Source organism: Tyto alba, unplaced genomic scaffold (genome assembly GCF_018691265.1).
Source record: "Tyto alba isolate M040663 unplaced genomic scaffold, T.alba_DEE_v4.0 Super-Scaffold_39, whole genome shotgun sequence".
NCBI classification, from domain to species: Eukaryota; Metazoa; Chordata; class Aves; order Strigiformes; family Tytonidae; genus Tyto; species Tyto alba.
The window spans coordinates 4,097,836-4,114,978 of NW_024881314.1; the positions used below are offsets into that span (position 1 = coordinate 4,097,836).

Below are 17,143 nucleotides of genomic sequence, written 5' to 3' on the forward strand. Positions count from 1 at the left end.
ATTCACACGCAGGTATTGACGTTTAATAGTTCTCTGCAAAAAGTAGGCTGATACTAATTTTTGTCATTTATCCAGATACTTAAAAATTAATGTTTTTAAAATACTCTTACAGAGAGGAAGACTCAGAAAGTGAGAAGGATAAGAAAATCTGGTACTATAGCACAAAGATACAGCTGGCAGAGTTAATTGAATGCCTAGACAAAGATTACTGGGAAGCTGACCTATGCAAAACTCTGGAAGAAATGCGTGAAGAAATTCATCGGCACATGGATGTGACAGAAGACCTTACTAATAAAGCAAGGGGCAACAACAAGTCTTTTCTTTCTGCAGCAAATGGTAAGAATAGTTTGTTTAACGGGAATAGATGTTTCACCTTGAATCAAATGCTAGTTTATTTACTTTATTATAAGAAGTTTATAGAAGCTGATGGAGAAGCATCATGCAGGTGTACCAGCATGGCTGTATAGTGCTTGTATTCTTGATATGCTTACATGTGCCAGATTGTGATCATTCCAGGTGGTAGAGTGGAGCTATGTTAACTGCCAAATGTTCCCTCATCTACTGTCTTTTTTTTTATATATATATATATATATATATACACACACACACACGTGTGTGTAACTCCTCATGAACATTTAACAATTCAATGGGAGTTGGAGTGACAAAAATATTAAAGCTCCAGTATTATGGAAAGTGTGGAAGAATGCCTATCTCCTGCAGTTCCCCACCAACTTGATGTATCTATCTTGGAGCAATAAATAACAAGATAAATCTGAAGGTGTGAACTTTGGTTCCAGGGAAGACATGAAGGTTAGATATTCAGGATTAAAAATGGATTTACGTCATCACTATATAAATGCATAAGCCTGAGAAATCAATAATTAAATACTTGGAATTGTTTCTTCTAAGTGGGGAGAAGTGGTAAGAAGTTGGATTTTTATCTTTTAGGTCATTGAAAAGAAGTAGTATTTATGTTATGTTATTTCTGCTCAGTGGCTCTGTAGGTGGTGGCTTGTTTTTTGGTGACAACATACTTTCTGTTGTAGATGAAATTTTGGACATTATCAGAGCAAGAAAAGGAGAAATATTGGACGATAAAAACACAGCAGATGATGAAGCAGAAAAAGCCAAAAGCGACATTGATAATGACCAGACAGATGCTGAGAGAGGCAAGGAAGAATCTGGAGACCAAGATAAAACTGAGGAAACACCCAGTGAGCAAGATGCAGAAAAAGTGAAAACAGAAGGTAAAGAACCTATGACTGTGCTTTAATGGCTTAATTTATGTAAAGTGAATCTTTAGTTAAGATCTTCACATTTCTTTAACTGCTAATGTGTTTTAGTGTGAATTAAGTTATTTTTTAAGTAATAGGTGATATTTGTCAGTTCCTTTTGAGGTTGTATATGATAATTGTTTTTCTTGTTTAGTAATTTCACCAATTTTCCTACTTTTCAAGTTAAATGCAACTAACTTGTAGATACCTTGGCTTGAGGTACAGGTGGCACTTACAGGTTGTGATCAACATGTTTGTAGTAAGCAATATTACATCATTTTTAACATTGTTTTCCTCATCAGAATTAAATAGCTTGTTCTTTGATTCGGAGACAATACTATCTCATAGCAACAGAAAAAAAAAAAAGGAAAGGAAAAGGCTCCATTTTTTTTCAGGATTATCAAACAAACCAAGCAAGCTGCTGAAGTCGCTTTCTATGGATGATGCCAAATGACATCCTAAGACATACTAAAGAATATCCCTAAAGTTTTGTTGTGCGTTTTACTATAGAGGCAACAGTCGTTGGGGATAAAAGTAACTCTGTGACATCAAGCACTGATGACAGCAACACAAATCCTTCTGCAGGAGAGACTAGTTGCTCTGAAGGGAAGAACGCAATGGGGTGTCAGTCAGAAACCCTTGATAGCAACAACGTGGCAGAGAAGAAGGTGGCATCAGAGCTCCCTCAGGAACTCTCAGGTACAGAAGGCACTGTTACCAATGCCTCTGTAATTTGGGGATTCTGTTAAATTTTTCTATCCAGTTTGTTCACTAAAACCATTCACAGAGTATATCACTCATGCTGTTTGCTTGCAGTGCCATCCTTTACTGCTACGTTGTCCATTAACATTTCAAAGTTAATTTTCTTGCAACTAGTGCTTGAAATTTGTGGCCCTTCGTGACATTAGCATTTGTTTCCATGCCTTCCAAAGATGACTATGGCTAAGCTTTTTATGTTCTATTTTCTGTACATTTTATTTTTCCATAGTGATCCATAACGATTGTTAGCATCCTATCAAAGTTTATTTCAAATTCTGATTTGCTGCTGGCTTGTTTATTATTTTAACCTCTCATTTACTGTATAAATTACTAACAAGTGAAGTATTTTCATTCATGTGAGTAAACCATTGCACTGAAATGTCAAGATTAAAACTATCATGCTAGGAATTTTGAACAGATTTCAGAAATACAAGCACAGAGGCTCTTTTTGTATTTTAACACGTTTTTTCTGACATGTCAGTGGTTCAAAAGTAGTAATATACACTAATTTAAAACGAAAAACAAAAGCAAAAACCTTTAGACTTAGGAATAAATGGGACGATTAGGTATAACATAAATTGTCAGTATACTGTTTTAGAATTATATTCTACTACATTTAAAACTGTATTCTATCGCAAGTTTTACTACATAACCAAATGTTAAACACCTGATGACTGTTAAAATTATCAGTTTTATTTTCAATTCTTACAAATGTAAACATAATCTGTGGTATAGCCATACTCAGTGTGTTATGTTTTAAAAAGTGAGAGTAAGCATTTTCTTTCCTCCAGAAATAGTTCTCCATTCAGATACAGATTGCAGTTCTTGAACTTGCAAATGTGAATGCGTCCAAACCTTGTAATAAACTTTGTTAATAGGAAGAGAAAATGAAAGTTACTGTAATCTAGAAGCCTCGGGATACACTTTTTTAATACATAAAATGTCCTAGACAAAAGTGTGCATTTTAGATATATGACCAAATATTTTTGTCTGTTCTCATATTTTTTTGTTCCATTTTAAAGTTTAAATAATGGTATAGAGATTTAATGGAAAAGATACGTATCCTATAACTTTGTTATAGACACATTTATGGGTTCCTGTTTTATTTTAAAGATTCACTTGTATATTTAATGTTATTTCTTTATTACACTTTCACAGATGTACTTTTTCTAAAGCTTCTATTTTTAAATTAGTGGGCTTTTTTTGTAGGAAAGTGCATGTGCGTGGAGAGGATTCTTCCTCAAGTCTGTTTCACTATATTCATAGTGATACTTGTGTTGCTATTATGAAATTTCAGTTTGAGACACTCATTTCAGAGGGAGGGAGAGGTACTGAACCATTATTAGTGAGACAGCTACCTCCAAAGAGGGGGAAAATAAGAGTGAAATGCAAAGCTAGATGAGAATGTGTCTGTCACCATCCTAGTTAAAGGCAATTTGGATATGAGTCTCTTATTAAGAGTCTAGTTTGGGTGCTTCCACTCTCTTCCAAACAGCAGGCACCACAAATGGTTCCATTTTTCCTGTTAGTAAAAAGGGAAACGGATCAAACAGTTGTGGTCACCCACCTAGCAAAGCCAGAAATCACAATGCATTCAGATTAGGGATCTAAGAATACCAGAATATTTGCCTAATCGTCTTTCTGCTAGAAGTGAATAGTTCACAAAAAGGAGGTATTTTTCTGCTACTTTTCTTGTCAACAGAATCCCTGATGTTTTGGAAGAATTCTAGAAACGGAAAAATTTTGTGTTTTTGAAATAGCTAAGGTGTGTCTCTTCTGCGCAAAATCAAGAAGACATAGCTGTTTTGAGGGACAGTGGCTTGTTCTTACTGGGAAGCTGGCATGTTTTATTTCTAGGTAGCTAGACTGATGCTTTATTCGATATGTCATACTCAGGCAGCACACCTCAGCAGCAAGTGAGGTGGCAGTAACATCCCCAGCTGTCAAGACAGACAGTAACAAGGACAACTGAGGACCGAGAACCCATTTGTCTTACTGAGCTTGAAGCAACATCTAGACCCATCAGACAGTAAGAAAGAGACTGACATTTTAAGTTTGCAGAGGAGTTTAGATAGAGTGGTGCCAGTTGAGCTGAAATCTGTGGGATTCCTCAGAAATAATGTGCTGAAGAAGAGACAGTCAAAGACTTGGTGGAAAACTGGAGGGAAACTGAAAGGTGTATGCTTTGAGGAACAGCTAAAGCACAAGCAAATCAAAATAGATAAAATCATAGAAGCTGCAGGAGGAGGAAATTTCATGAAATCTGCATTCGGAAAGCAAAACAAAGTCTCAGGAGAGGGTTCTCTATGTGCGCATCTATAGAAAAAAAAAAAAGTCTTGTATTTAAAATATATTCATATTTCATCCAAGTATGAATTTCAGTTCTTCAGAACTGTAAAAGTTGAAACTGCTTGAAACAGAACAAAAAAATACTTACATGGATACAGTGCTCTGGAGGGAATTAATATTTTATGGATATTTCTTTCCACTACAGCAAAAGATGTTCATCTGACTTTTTTGATGAAAAATTTAAAACTAGAAAAATTTGCATTGATCCAGTTTAAAAGAAAAACTAAAAATGAAGTTGTTCTTTTGTAGAAGAAACTGGTCAGATGATCCCTAGCAACAGCAGCAGTGCGTCTGCTGCACCTCTACAGTCAGATGTTGAAAACAGCAACGGTAGTGAGTTGGGCTCTGGGCAGAATGACTCCATTAAGACACCTGATGATGCTGAAAACGCAGAGAGGGGATCCCAGACATCAGAGGACATAGGTAATAATAATAGTGTCTCTACCTTTCATTTTATGCATCTTTTCTTTTTACTTTATAACTCCCATACATCAATAGAAAACCTAAAATTTTAAAGTTTGTATTAAAAGCCTTTTTTTTCTGGACAGGCGAGAAATCTAATGGCGAAAGAAGTGATTCTCCAGGCGCAGGAAGAGGCACCCCAGGTTCGACGCGAATGCTCACAAGATTACGAAATCCAGATAGCAAGTTGAGCCAGATGAAAAGCCAGCAGGTTGCTGCTGCAGCACACGAAGCAAATAAGTTGTATAAAGAAGGCAGAGAGGTTTGTGCACATCTTGGAAAACTTAAAGTAGCATGAAAACTGTTTCATAAAACTGATAATCTTTTTAAAAATAAAAAAGTGATTTTGGCAGACTATGGAGGTACTTAAAAATAAAAGCAGTAATAATAAATTAGCAAATGGTGAAACTGTAGTATCACAGGAAGAACTTTTTCTTCTTTCTCCTTTGCTCTTGCTCTCTTAGTTGCTGTCTACAGAGTGGTATGATAGTGACCCAGTGCACCTCTGTTCCTTTAACAGTTAAAGAATTGTTTACTGTAGAGCCACTAATAAGTTATATGCACTTTATCCTACTTCAGTGGTTTGTGTTTGATTATTATTTGAATAGCTAGGTAGTAGCCACATTTCCAGTTCATAACAAATCTGTGCTGCCAGAGTCTGGTCATTTAAAGACAATTGTTGCAAAATTGTAGCACTGCTTGATGCAGATAAAAGTGAAATCTTTCAAATGTCTGCCAATTGGTATAAATTTTTTGTATGGTTATAAGTTGTTTGTTACTTTTTTGTTTGTTCTTTTGGGGGGGTTCTTTGGGGTGTTTTTTTTCTTTTTTGTTAACTAGCCCAGTTTCTCCAGGAATTGTTTGAATGTTAAGAGTTTGTTACAGTTAGTTGTCTGCATATTGTTTGGTGTGTTAATTTCAACTTTAACTGGTTTTCCTTGTAAGTTAGCATTTTAGCATATTTATTCACAAACCGCTCAAATTTGGAACTTAGTTATGAGTAATTAGACCAGTGATGTTATCCATGCTATGTTTTCAAAGTCAAAGATAGTTGTTTACTTACCTACAGGTATGAATTCTGTGATTTACCAAGGAGGGATTTCACAGAAAGCTTACTTAAGTTTAGTGAAGCTGTTTTCCCAAAGCTGTCTCCCTCAATAGGCATAATTCAGAGCAGCAAAACAGGTTCCTATTTGACTTCCTGAGGAGCCTGGATGGAGGTTTATTTAATGTTAAAGTTGATCTCTGGGAATATCCTAACTCTGTATACAGTCAGTGATGGAGTATATTTACTGATATTTAGTGTATGAGATAAACAGTTATTTGCTTCTAGAAAATGATGCAGGGTATTTTTATTATTTTATGTATAGACAGTCGAAGCCTAAATCATAAATAAGTAAATAGAAATATTTGAAACATAAGTGATTCTTTATAATCATTCTTTCACAAGGTTCTGGTGGTCAACTCTCAAGGTGAAGTCTCCCGAATGAACACAAAGAAGGAAGTTGTGATGAAAGGAAATATCAACAATTACTTCAAATTAGGGCAAGAGGGGAAGTATCGTGTTTATCATAATCAATATGCCACTAATTCATTCGCATTGAACAAGCACCAGCACAGGGAGGACCATGATAAGAGACGACATCTCTCGCATAAATTCTGTCTGACTCCTGCTGGAGAGTTCAAATGGAATGGGTCTGTACATGGGTCCAAAGTTCTTACCATATCCACTTTGAGGCTAACTATTATTCAGCTAGAAAACAATATCCCGGCATCATTCCTTCACCCTAACTGGGCTTCCCACAGGTAAATTAATAAATTAAACTATATATTCTCTTGTTTTACATGTTTGGGTTTTTTTGCTAATAGTATTAATAAGCAATGGTGTTTATTTTTTCAAATCCGTGATTTCCAAGCACTGTGCTTCAGTACAATAAAATACAAGATAATGTGTATATGTTTTCTGATGGATGGCTAAGAGTAAAGTGTTAAAATGTGGGAGATTTTATCCTACCATTAAATCTTATTAACACAGCATGCTGTTTTTAGTGCATGTATATGTTTCAGGTTTTTATTTTTTTTCCACTTTAGGTCTAACTGGATTAAGGCTGTTCAGATGTGCAGCAAACCTAGAGAATTTGCACTAGCTCTGGCTATATTGGAATGTGCAATTAAACCAGTTGTCATGCTGCCAATCTGGCGGGAATCGTTGGGGCACACTAGGTAAAATAAACATAAAAATAAGATAAATCCATTTTACAATTACTGGTTCTTTTAAGCCTGTAAGAATTGTTTTTAAATTTAGTCGGTCATTCAGCGCTTGGAAGTGTTTTTTCTCAACCAGAAAAAACTGAAAATTTCTCAACTGAAAATACGTGACAAGATTTTCGTAGTGTCATTGCTCCTGCAAAGCAAGTTTGTTTTCTTTATCTGGACTGCAGTCTCAAAGTGGTAAAACTTTCGGAGACCAGAAGAGCAAATTTCAACATCCTCAGTTCAGTGGAGTCTGTCTTTTGTCTCTCATTGTGTCATAGAAGGAGAAACAAGATGTGTCTGATGTTAGACACAGTTGCAGGCAGCTATGTTTGTCTTACTGGAATAGCCAAAAAAAGTGGTGTTCCTATTGCAAGTTATACATACAACCTGATACTGGGCATTCATTTTAACTTCAAGTATTTAGAATTATTCAAAGGGGTATTATCTGCTGTTGTTTGACTGCTTATATTTGCTTACAAGATCCTGTTTTTAAATGCACTTAAATCTATATGTATTAGATTACGCAGAATGACAGCAATAGAAAGAGAAGAAAAGGAGAAAGTGAAAAAAAAAGAGAGAAAACAAGAAGAAGAAGAAACAATGCAGCAAGCTACATGGGTGAAATACACATTTCCTGTCAAACACCAGGTAAAGTTTTCTTTTGTGTGAAAAACAAGATGCAAAATTGTTGATTTTTTTTTTACTCTTTTCTGTTTTTTCATTTTAAAGTTAAAATTTTCATATCATTGCATTACTCCCTGCCATTGGAGTAGGATCCATGCCTATGTATTCAAGCACATAGTCTTGGTCTGAACTAAATTTGACATGTATTATGGTCTTAGTGACACTGCCTGAGTTGACAGATGTTTGTCTTCAAAATGCAACCTTTTATAGTGGAAGAGCTCTGGGTGGTTATTGGAATCTTGTCTGTATGTCTGTCCTTGTCCAGTGTTCCCATCTCCATGCCCCACCCCCCCAAAAAATCAAGCCTACCTTCCTTTACTTTGGAAGGTTATATAATGTGATGGGAACTACTATAGAAACCTCTTTATGGTCTCCTAGAGTAGATATTATATACTTTCGTTGGAGTGGTTCTTTGCTCTAAATTCGTTATAACAAACATACATGTTAATTCAAAAATTTGTATAATCTTTCAGCTTTTAGGTAGATAGTCACTGTTACATTAAATAAATACAGTTTTTAGATGTTACTATGATAAAATCAATTATCAGCAGATATATCTTTAATTTTAGGTAGTATGTTATTTCACAAATACACCAACTTGCTTGAAAAAGTCTGTAAATGAAAGTTTTTGTAAAAATCATCTTAGGTTTTTAAATGAATGTATACCTTAATAATGCAGCAAATAACACCATTAAAACTACTATTTTATAAATATTTAACAGGTTTGGAAGCAAAAAGGAGAGGAATATAGAGTAACAGGATATGGTGGCTGGAGCTGGATTAGTAAAACACATGTCCACAGGTTTATGCCCAAACTGCCTGGAAATACTAACGCAAATTACAGAAAGTTGCTACCAAGTAAGTGTCTGCATTGCTTATGTTTTCTTAAATTACTAACATACTGCTTTTTATTGCTTATTCAGTTAATTATTTGCATTTGATATTTCTTATGTAGACATCATTAGAAATAGTGTTCCAGAGAAGCTTTTGTGTGTAAGCAGTTCAGTTGTCATAGACATTTTTAGCTACATTAAATTATTTCAGTTATGAAGCTGTGTGTAATATTTGTACAGTTTTGTATAGTCTTATGTCAAGACAGATAAAAATTATGTAGATAATCACAAGGAAATAATGGTGTATATATACATCCTCCCCCCACATGTTCGCAGAAGATACTAACCAATTTTATTTGGGAACAGTAGTTTTATAAGTGGAAAGAAATTTATTTCTGTAGAAAATTCAGAACACACCTTCTCGCTTACTTTTTCTAAGGATTTATATTTAAAAAGAAAAATTTTGCACAGCTGAGTTTCAGGATGCATCCTGAACTGTATTGAGTTGTATTTATAATGAACTTAATCTTGAGTTTCCTTTTAAAATTTAGAAAATGGTGGCCCATGATATATTACATACCAAAATTATTTCTTTCCTCACATATTAATGTAATACTTTCCCTGTTGCATTTAACTGGATCAAACACAAAATGGGTGCTGCTGCTTTTAGTGTTGTCTATAGGATTGTTAAATTAGATTTATTTTGCTTCCTGTATTGCAATTAATAGCCACTACAGTGTTAAGCACAAAGTCATTTGAATACTAATGTCCATTCTGTCTTAACTGTAGAAATCAAAATTATTAAAAATTATTTTTGAATTTTCAGAGTCTGAATTAATACGTTCTTAGTAGGGTAGGCTTTTCAGAAAGTGGTATTTTTATTCAGTATTGCACTAAGCTTACTCTGTGATGTTACCATTGCATAGTTAATTCTGCTTCTAAATTTCAGTAATGATGTTTGAATGATTTGAGAGGTAAATTAACATACATTAAAATATAGCAGAGTATAAAAAATATTCTGAATAATTGAAACCATTTAATTTGTTAATAGCTAAGAGCGAAGATGAAAAATGCAACTTGGATAAACGAAAAGGTCCTATTAAGGTAAAAATAGAGAAAGATAGAACAAAGGATTCTCAGGATCTGCAAGCAAAAGACAAAGCAGATGTTTCAGAAACCTTGGAGAAAGTACAAGTGAAAGAAGAAAAGTCACGTGAAGAAAAAGTAGAAGTTGATACAATTTCTGAAAAATTAGATCATGCAAAAGACAAAGGTGATATACCTAAGTTACTGTAAAACTAGCTATTCATTACCACATTGCATATGTAAAAGCCTAGGACCTCAGAAGTAACTATTGAAAAACTGTGTAACAGGTTTTGTCAAGACATTTAAAATGTCTCAGTTAAATGATTGCTTATTATCCCTTGTAGTAGTGTCTGAAGTTTTTGTTCCCTTTTCCTTGAAATCTATTAATATGATAAAAGGTCCATTTATTTCTTAGTACTTAATGTTAAAATATAGCTTGGCATTCATTGTTAGGGGAGCTTACTGACTCAGAGTTATTTCTTCTTCACAGTGGAAAAAGAAATTGATGGTGAAAATGGTAAAGTCATCAAGGAAGAACCTATGGATGTAGATGATGTGAAAATTGAATCCCCCATAAAAGATGAGGATAGTCATTGTAAGCTGGATATAATCAATGTCAGTGAGGGATTTCATTTAAGGACTTGCTACAAAAGGAAGGTAAAATCATCAAAATTAGATGGACTACTTGAGAGGCGAATAAAACAGTTTACACTGGAAGAAAAACAACGTCTAGAAAGGATGAGACTGGAGGCTAGTGCTAAAACTGTAGGCATTCAATCGGTAAGCCCCCAGAAAAACATAGATGGGCTACAAATGAGAAAAGTAAAAGAAGGAAGCCAGTTTGACCTGTCCTCCCAAGACCAAACCTATATTTCAGATAAGACTCAAAATGAAGATGCAGAACAGGACTGCTTGCCAGTCGCTAAAACTGGTGAGCTAGATGAACGCTCTCTGCCTTTGACAAACAGGCTGTCAAAAGGAGAAGGCCAGCTACTGGATGAAGGCTCACCTCAATCCTCTGAAGGTGAAAGCTCCATTCAGAATGATAGTAAAGAAAACAACCCTGAACCTGTGACTGCTGATAAGTGTCAAGGACAAGAGGCTCTTGGAGAGTCCGAGAGTTCCTCTGTGGATGGCTTGAAACAAACTAATTCAGAAGGTAGAATCAAATCGGATGTTACAGAAACAAGTGAAAAACCTTCAAAACAGAAACTACCTATTACCAGAGTATCTCAGCGTGAACATGGAAACTCAGAACCAGTGGTAACTGAGAAAAGCTGTAGAAAAGATTCTCTGGCCATTCTTGAAAAAACAGATTCAGAAGGGAATTCTGAACAGCAGAGCAAAGACCTAGAAAACAATTGTATGATAAAAAGCCATATTGAACCAACATCCTCTCAAGAAAGTGAAATGGAGGAAGAAATTGCTCTAGGAAAGACTGAAAGTAAAGCTGAAAACAAGATTATATTTCACCAAAAATCAATTAGTAAAGATCTAGAACCATTTAAAACAGAGCTAATTTCTGAAAGAAACCTTGAAAGTCAAACCCTGGAACACATGGATGGGGCAGAAGTTGATGAGGATTTCTTGAACTCTAAACTAAATGAGGCTAATGGTCAAAAGAAAGGTCAGGAACTGAAAGTGGATACACATACCATAAGTAAGTATCTTGATCAGACAAATCAAAATAGTGTTACTGACAAAAAGAATAACAAAGATGAAGAAACCGAAAAAGACTTAGAAAAAGAAAAATCAGCATTTCAAATGAATGGAAAAGACAATGACATTAAAATATTATCAAATGATGACTGTTTAGTTAAAGATACCTGTGAAACTAAGGCAGGGGGTGATACTGAACCAAAACTTAATAATATTAATAAATCCATTCCGGAACATGAAATAAAACCATTGACTTATAAGGAATCTTCAGTAAAACCATTCATGAATGGTGACATCATGATTGAGGACACAAAGGACAAAAATAATGTGGATCCTAAGTCACATCTGCAGAGTTCACCTGGGTTTGAGTCTGGAGAGGGTCTTCAGCCACCAGATGAAGTTCCCAAGTATGTGCAGAAGACTGAAGAAAAACAGCTTTACCATGAGAGATCTGCCTTTGTCGGCACTGCTTCCACGCCAACGCATACTGTCTGTAAAGAAAATAACCTGAATAGTGAAACAGAATCTATGGAAACTGAAGCAACTGAGGATAAGAAAGTTGCTCCGTCACCTGTAACCTCATGTGAGGAATCTAGCTTGAGTAGTGACTTTCCTGATCAGAATGGTGTACAGACATGTAAAACTGAAAATATTAATGGAGAAAGTAAAATAAAAACCGTTATTACTGAAGTAACTACCACAACATCAACTGTGTCCACAGAATCCAAAACTGTGTTTAAAGTTGCAGAGACTGTAGCTTCTGATGATGAAAAAACAACAGTAGTATCATCTACTGAAAATTGTGCCATATCCACTGTAACTACCACTACTACTGTAACTAAGCTTACCACTCCAGCTACAGACAGTAACGTTGATGTCATTTCTGTACAAGAGCATAGTAAAACAGTGGTTACAACAACAGTAACCGACTCACTGACCACCCCAGAAGGCACATTGGTGACTTCCATGACTGTCAGCAAAGAATATTCTACAAAAGACAAAGTGAAGTTAATGAAATTTTCAAGACCCAAAAAAACTCGTTCTGGAACTGCCTTACCATCTTACAGAAAATTTGTTACCAAGAGCAGTAAAAAAAGCATATTTGTTTTACCCAATGATGACTTAAAAAAGCTGGCCAGAAAAGGAGGGATCAGAGAAGTTCCTTATTTCAATTACAATGCAAAGCCTGCCTTGGATATCTGGCCATATCCATCCCCAAGGCCAACTTTTGGGATCACTTGGAGGTAAATAACATTTTTGAGGAGAAGTTAAGGATGCGATGAAATTAATTTAATGCAAATTTTGCTATTTAGTATTCAGTAATTTACTATATTGTTCAATAAAGGTAGAATGGAAAACCTTTGTCCCGTTAGTTTGGTTAGGTATTTTAAGTACACTCATATTTTAAAGTATAATTAATACTTTATTTTTAGGTACCGACTTCAGACAGTAAAATCATTGGCTGGAGTGAGCCTCATGCTGCGGTTATTGTGGGCATGTCTCAAATGGGATGATATGGCAGCAAAAGCTCCACCTGGGGGAGGAACTACACGTACAGGTATTATTACTTCAAATTTCTGGGTTCCTTAATGCAAAAGATCTTTCTGTTAATTTTGAGTATTACACTAATTCCAAGCATTTCTGTAAAGGCTTGATGTTAGCTATGGCATTTTGAATTTTTTTTAATCAACAGTTTGTACTAAATGCTGTTTCTCTACCTTGAGTATATTGGGTTGATTGGAGATTTAGCTTTTATTTGTTTTCCGTTATTAATGTATTTGGACTCATTTGTTGTAGAAACATCTGAAACTGAAATTACAACAACAGAAATAATCAAGCGAAGAGATGTTGGTCCATATGGAATCCGGTCAGAGTACTGTATAAGAAAAATTATTTGTCCCATCGGTGTACCAGAGGCTCCGAAAGGTATTTTTGTTTATATTTTTTTTTTTTTTCCCCTTCCCATAAGTTCCTACAAAAATTAATGTAACTGGATCTTTGTTAATTCAGACCATCAAGGGAGCAAATACAGCTTGACATGAACTATTCATTCACCTATTTCAGACAAATGACACATTTAACAAACTGATGTGATTTATCTGAAGCTGAAAGGCCTTCCTGTTTATAAAGTGAGATTGAAAGAGACACTGAATCTTGGTTTGCTCTTGAATTTTGTTTTATGATTGAGCTTAATGTGTGTATTTTGACTGTTCTTTAAAGAAACTCCAACACCGCAGAGGAAGGGACTGCGATCAAGTGCACTACGGCCAAAAAGGCCAGAAACACCCAAGCAAACAGGCCCTGTTATAATTGAAAGTTGGGTAGCAGAGGAGGAATTGGAACTATGGGAGATCAGGGCATTTGCTGAAAGGTAAACAAACTCAAATGAGCTTGTAAGGAAAACAGTTTTAATTTGTGTGCGTGCGTGTTAAGTGCAAGTTCCTACTCGAGAACACAAGCTTGGTAGCTACAATCAGTAAAAGAAGATCTGTGTTGCATTTTCACTGTGCCTTTTGATCTTGACAGTCAAGCTTAAATATGTAAAGCTAAAGTATTTGCTGGTACTAAAAATAATTTACATAGACCTTACAGATTTGTTAGAACTAATATTAGATTGATTTTTCCGTGCTTATGAACTAATCAGTGTTACATGCTAAAAGGCTATTACTAAAATGCATGGAAAGGCTTTTGGCATGACTTTAAACAGTATGTGTTTAAATACTTATGTAATACAAAGAAAATGAATGTGTCTAAGTAAAGTAAAGGTAAATTCAGCCTGAGAATATTCAAGTCATAAAATAAGTATTTCCAGTATTGCATGCTTAGAGGTAGAACAACATATTTGAGTCTCTTGCAAAGAATTGTTTTAAATCAGGTGTAATTATAAATTCCAGTTTTGATTAATAGTTTCCTTTAAGGTGTTCCAGTAATTTAGCATCAGAGTATTTCAGGGATGTTGCATGCAAATTCAGTAGTTAATTTCAAAATACTTTTTAAAGCCATGACCAGTTTTTCAGTGATTTTCAGTCTTGTGATTTGTTCTTATAACAGCAATTGAACTGGAAAAAATGAAATCCAGTTTGGTGGTTGGATTTTGTGATGGTATAACTTACTTTTGGTTGTGTCGTTGGCAGGGTGGAGAAGGAAAAGGCACAGGCAGTTGAACAACAGGCTAAGGTTAGTGAACAGAAGAAGGCAGAGGAATTCAAGGCCCAATTGGAGGCTCAACTAAAACACCAACGATTGGCTGCCCAGCAGGTGGGGGAGCTATTGGTAGTCCCACCTGTCAGCAACTATGCACTGATAATACACATGCATTAGAATATGGGAAACAAAGTATATCCCTATTTTACACCATTTCTCAAATAGTTTCCACTTCTTGTACAAACTAAGCCGTCAAATAATGCTGCTCCAACTGTTGTACATTTGTTATTTTAAAATGGGGTTAAGACAAAGATTTGTTTTGGATTGCCTGGTTGGTTTGGGAGGGGGAGGGTTTTACCTAATTTATAACACTTGGAAAAGGTTTAGTTTGTTTCCATTTTAAAAGAAGGCTGAGAAGCACCAATCTCTCGGTAAGGTCAGCAGTGTTCTACAGTGTAATGGAAAGCTGCCTTGGTATATAGCTGACTTGGGAATACAACAGCATTTGTTCTTCACGCTTCAATCAAATCAAATCTTTTGATTTTATGCTATCTTAAGTTTCCTAAATTAAGCCCATTGATAATTTTATATAAATATATAGAGATATGTATGTATAGATATAAGTTTGTGTATATGTATATGTGTGTGTGTATATATATATATATATAAATGTGTGCAATTAAAATTAGGAAACCCAATGCCATGTTGGTATTTCACATACATTATTAAGAATTGTGTTTTTTTTCCAACTTACTCCATTTTCATTTCATCTTTCCTGAAGAAAATTTGTTAATAGTGAATGAGTGTTTCCGATTCATGGGCATTACTGCAGTATAATGCTAACCAAACACGGAAATTTAAATTAATAAATACAGAGATAATTCCAGTGATGTAGAGAGGAATTTTATATTGGTTGGAATTTTAAGAGTTTACTGATACTACCCCTTCGCAAAGTGGCTCCCTAAATTTAATGCACCTTCTTGACAGTTACAGCACAGAAGGTTGCTAGGTAAGGTAAGGGATTTTATGTTTTTTGAATTTTTTTAAGGAGGCTGCAAACAGGATTTACAGTTAAAAGAATAATTTTTAGAATTACTTTCCTAATAGTAAAGTAGAATCATGCAGTCTCTATTTTTTTTTCTGTAACTGGCAGGATCTCAGTGCAGGCAGCTCTAAATGTAGCAATGCTAGTAATAAAATCTGTGTTGATGATGTACCACTTACTGACACAAATGCAGCTTGTATGCACATGGTCAGAGCCAAATATAGATGCATATTTGTTGAAGTTTTTAACCTTTCAGATTAAGGCTAATTAATGAAGTTTCTGTAAAGTAAAATATGCAGAGAGATTAACATAAACTGAGGATTTTTAAGATGCTATAAATGAAAATTTCTGGCTGTGTACTATAAGCAGAGTTGCAGTTCTGCAAATCAAGGAGTCTCACGCTAGTGTGTGCAGCAGCTTATTCTTCAGTCCTTTACAGCTGGAACTGAAATCCTACCAGAGTCCTTTATTTTTTTTGTACTGGGAAGAGACAGCATTTATTTTACAAAATCTGAAAATGCTAATTATCCCTTTGTTCAATTTTTTTCTAAATCCTGTAGAAACGGCTGGAACAGCAGAAGCAGATACCTGCAGCAGGCGTGGCCCCCACAGTCACTACAGCCAGCAGCACTGCAACTACTGTCTCAACGCCACAGAAAGTTGTGGTAGGCCCTTTGGCAGGCCCAGTCCCCACTGGAACCAAAGTAGTACTTACTACAAAAGTGGGTTCTCCAGCTACAGTAACATTCCAACAGAACAAGAATTTCCATCAGACTTTTGCTACTTGGGTTAAACAAGGCCAATCTTCAACAGGTAAGTAGCCATTTATCATGGTAAGAACGTGTTGGAGTTCATCCTATATACAACACCCACATCTTCTCCAGAATATATAGCATTATTACATTTCTTTGCTCTTAACTCACTTGCTAAATCAGCAGGACATTTCTGAGATAATACCTGTCTAATTTTTCTTTATTCAGACTTGGTAGGTAGTCTTATTTCTGACCTGTCTCATTTATTACTGACAGTTATTGTATTAGTAATCATTGATAATGAAAGCATTCTACACTGTAACATACTGTTTCCAAAAAAGAATCTTTACCAAAGAAAATATGATGCATTCAAAAATGATTGTAAAGATAATCCTGTAGTTTGCTGTTTCATACTTGAAAATAGTCATTTCATTGACTAATTATTCTGCTCTAAAACTGACTGTTCTGTGTACCTCAATAGCCACTAGCACAGCTGCCACTTCAGCCACAACCATTGCCAGCACAGGGCAGACCTTCCAGATCTCAGGCAGTCCAGTAACGATGGCAGGGAAAGTGATAACTAAGCTGCCACTCCCTGCAAACAGCAAGATTGTTGCCGTCAATGTGCCATCAACTCAAGGAGGTAGGGGAAAGGGAACTGAATTAAAAATGTATTCCATCTTGCTGATTAATTCTTCATTGACACTATTTTCCCAGTAAACTGAACTGTGACTTGAAGGGGGAAAAAAATATACAAGTTTCTAGAGCTTGTTCCCCCTGTATTGCATATTTGTGTCTGTAGGGGAAAAATGCAGGTTTTTTGCCTGTAAATTATTCTGC

The 17,143-nt window shown here is 35.3% G+C and overlaps 1 protein-coding gene across 14 annotated transcripts in view; it reads left to right on the forward strand.

Annotated features, from left to right (window-relative positions):
• Positions 1–17,143, forward strand: part of BPTF (bromodomain PHD finger transcription factor) — a 58,481-nt gene that overhangs the window by 21,036 nt on the left and 20,302 nt on the right. For 7 of the 14 annotated variants that reach the window (XM_033002516.2, XM_033002525.2, XM_033002515.2 and 4 more), the window contains exons 3-19: positions 113–336; positions 1,047–1,247; positions 1,785–1,973; positions 4,632–4,805; positions 4,931–5,106; positions 6,295–6,650; positions 6,936–7,067; positions 7,619–7,748; positions 8,507–8,642; positions 9,669–9,890; positions 10,194–12,606; positions 12,796–12,920; positions 13,160–13,288; positions 13,583–13,733; positions 14,497–14,620; positions 16,112–16,364; positions 16,785–16,946. In XM_033002516.2, the coding sequence (XP_032858407.2) occupies positions 113–336; positions 1,047–1,247; positions 1,785–1,973; positions 4,632–4,805; positions 4,931–5,106; positions 6,295–6,650; positions 6,936–7,067; positions 7,619–7,748; positions 8,507–8,642; positions 9,669–9,890; positions 10,194–12,606; positions 12,796–12,920; positions 13,160–13,288; positions 13,583–13,733; positions 14,497–14,620; positions 16,112–16,364; positions 16,785–16,946 (5,297 nt within the window). The remainder of the gene's footprint in view (positions 1–112; positions 337–1,046; positions 1,248–1,784; positions 1,974–4,631; positions 4,806–4,930; positions 5,107–6,294; positions 6,651–6,935; positions 7,068–7,618; positions 7,749–8,506; positions 8,643–9,668; positions 9,891–10,193; positions 12,607–12,795; positions 12,921–13,159; positions 13,289–13,582; positions 13,734–14,496; positions 14,621–16,111; positions 16,365–16,784; positions 16,947–17,143) is intronic. The other 7 variants (XM_033002524.2, XM_033002527.2, XM_033002526.2 and 4 more) reach the window with 6 other exon arrangements.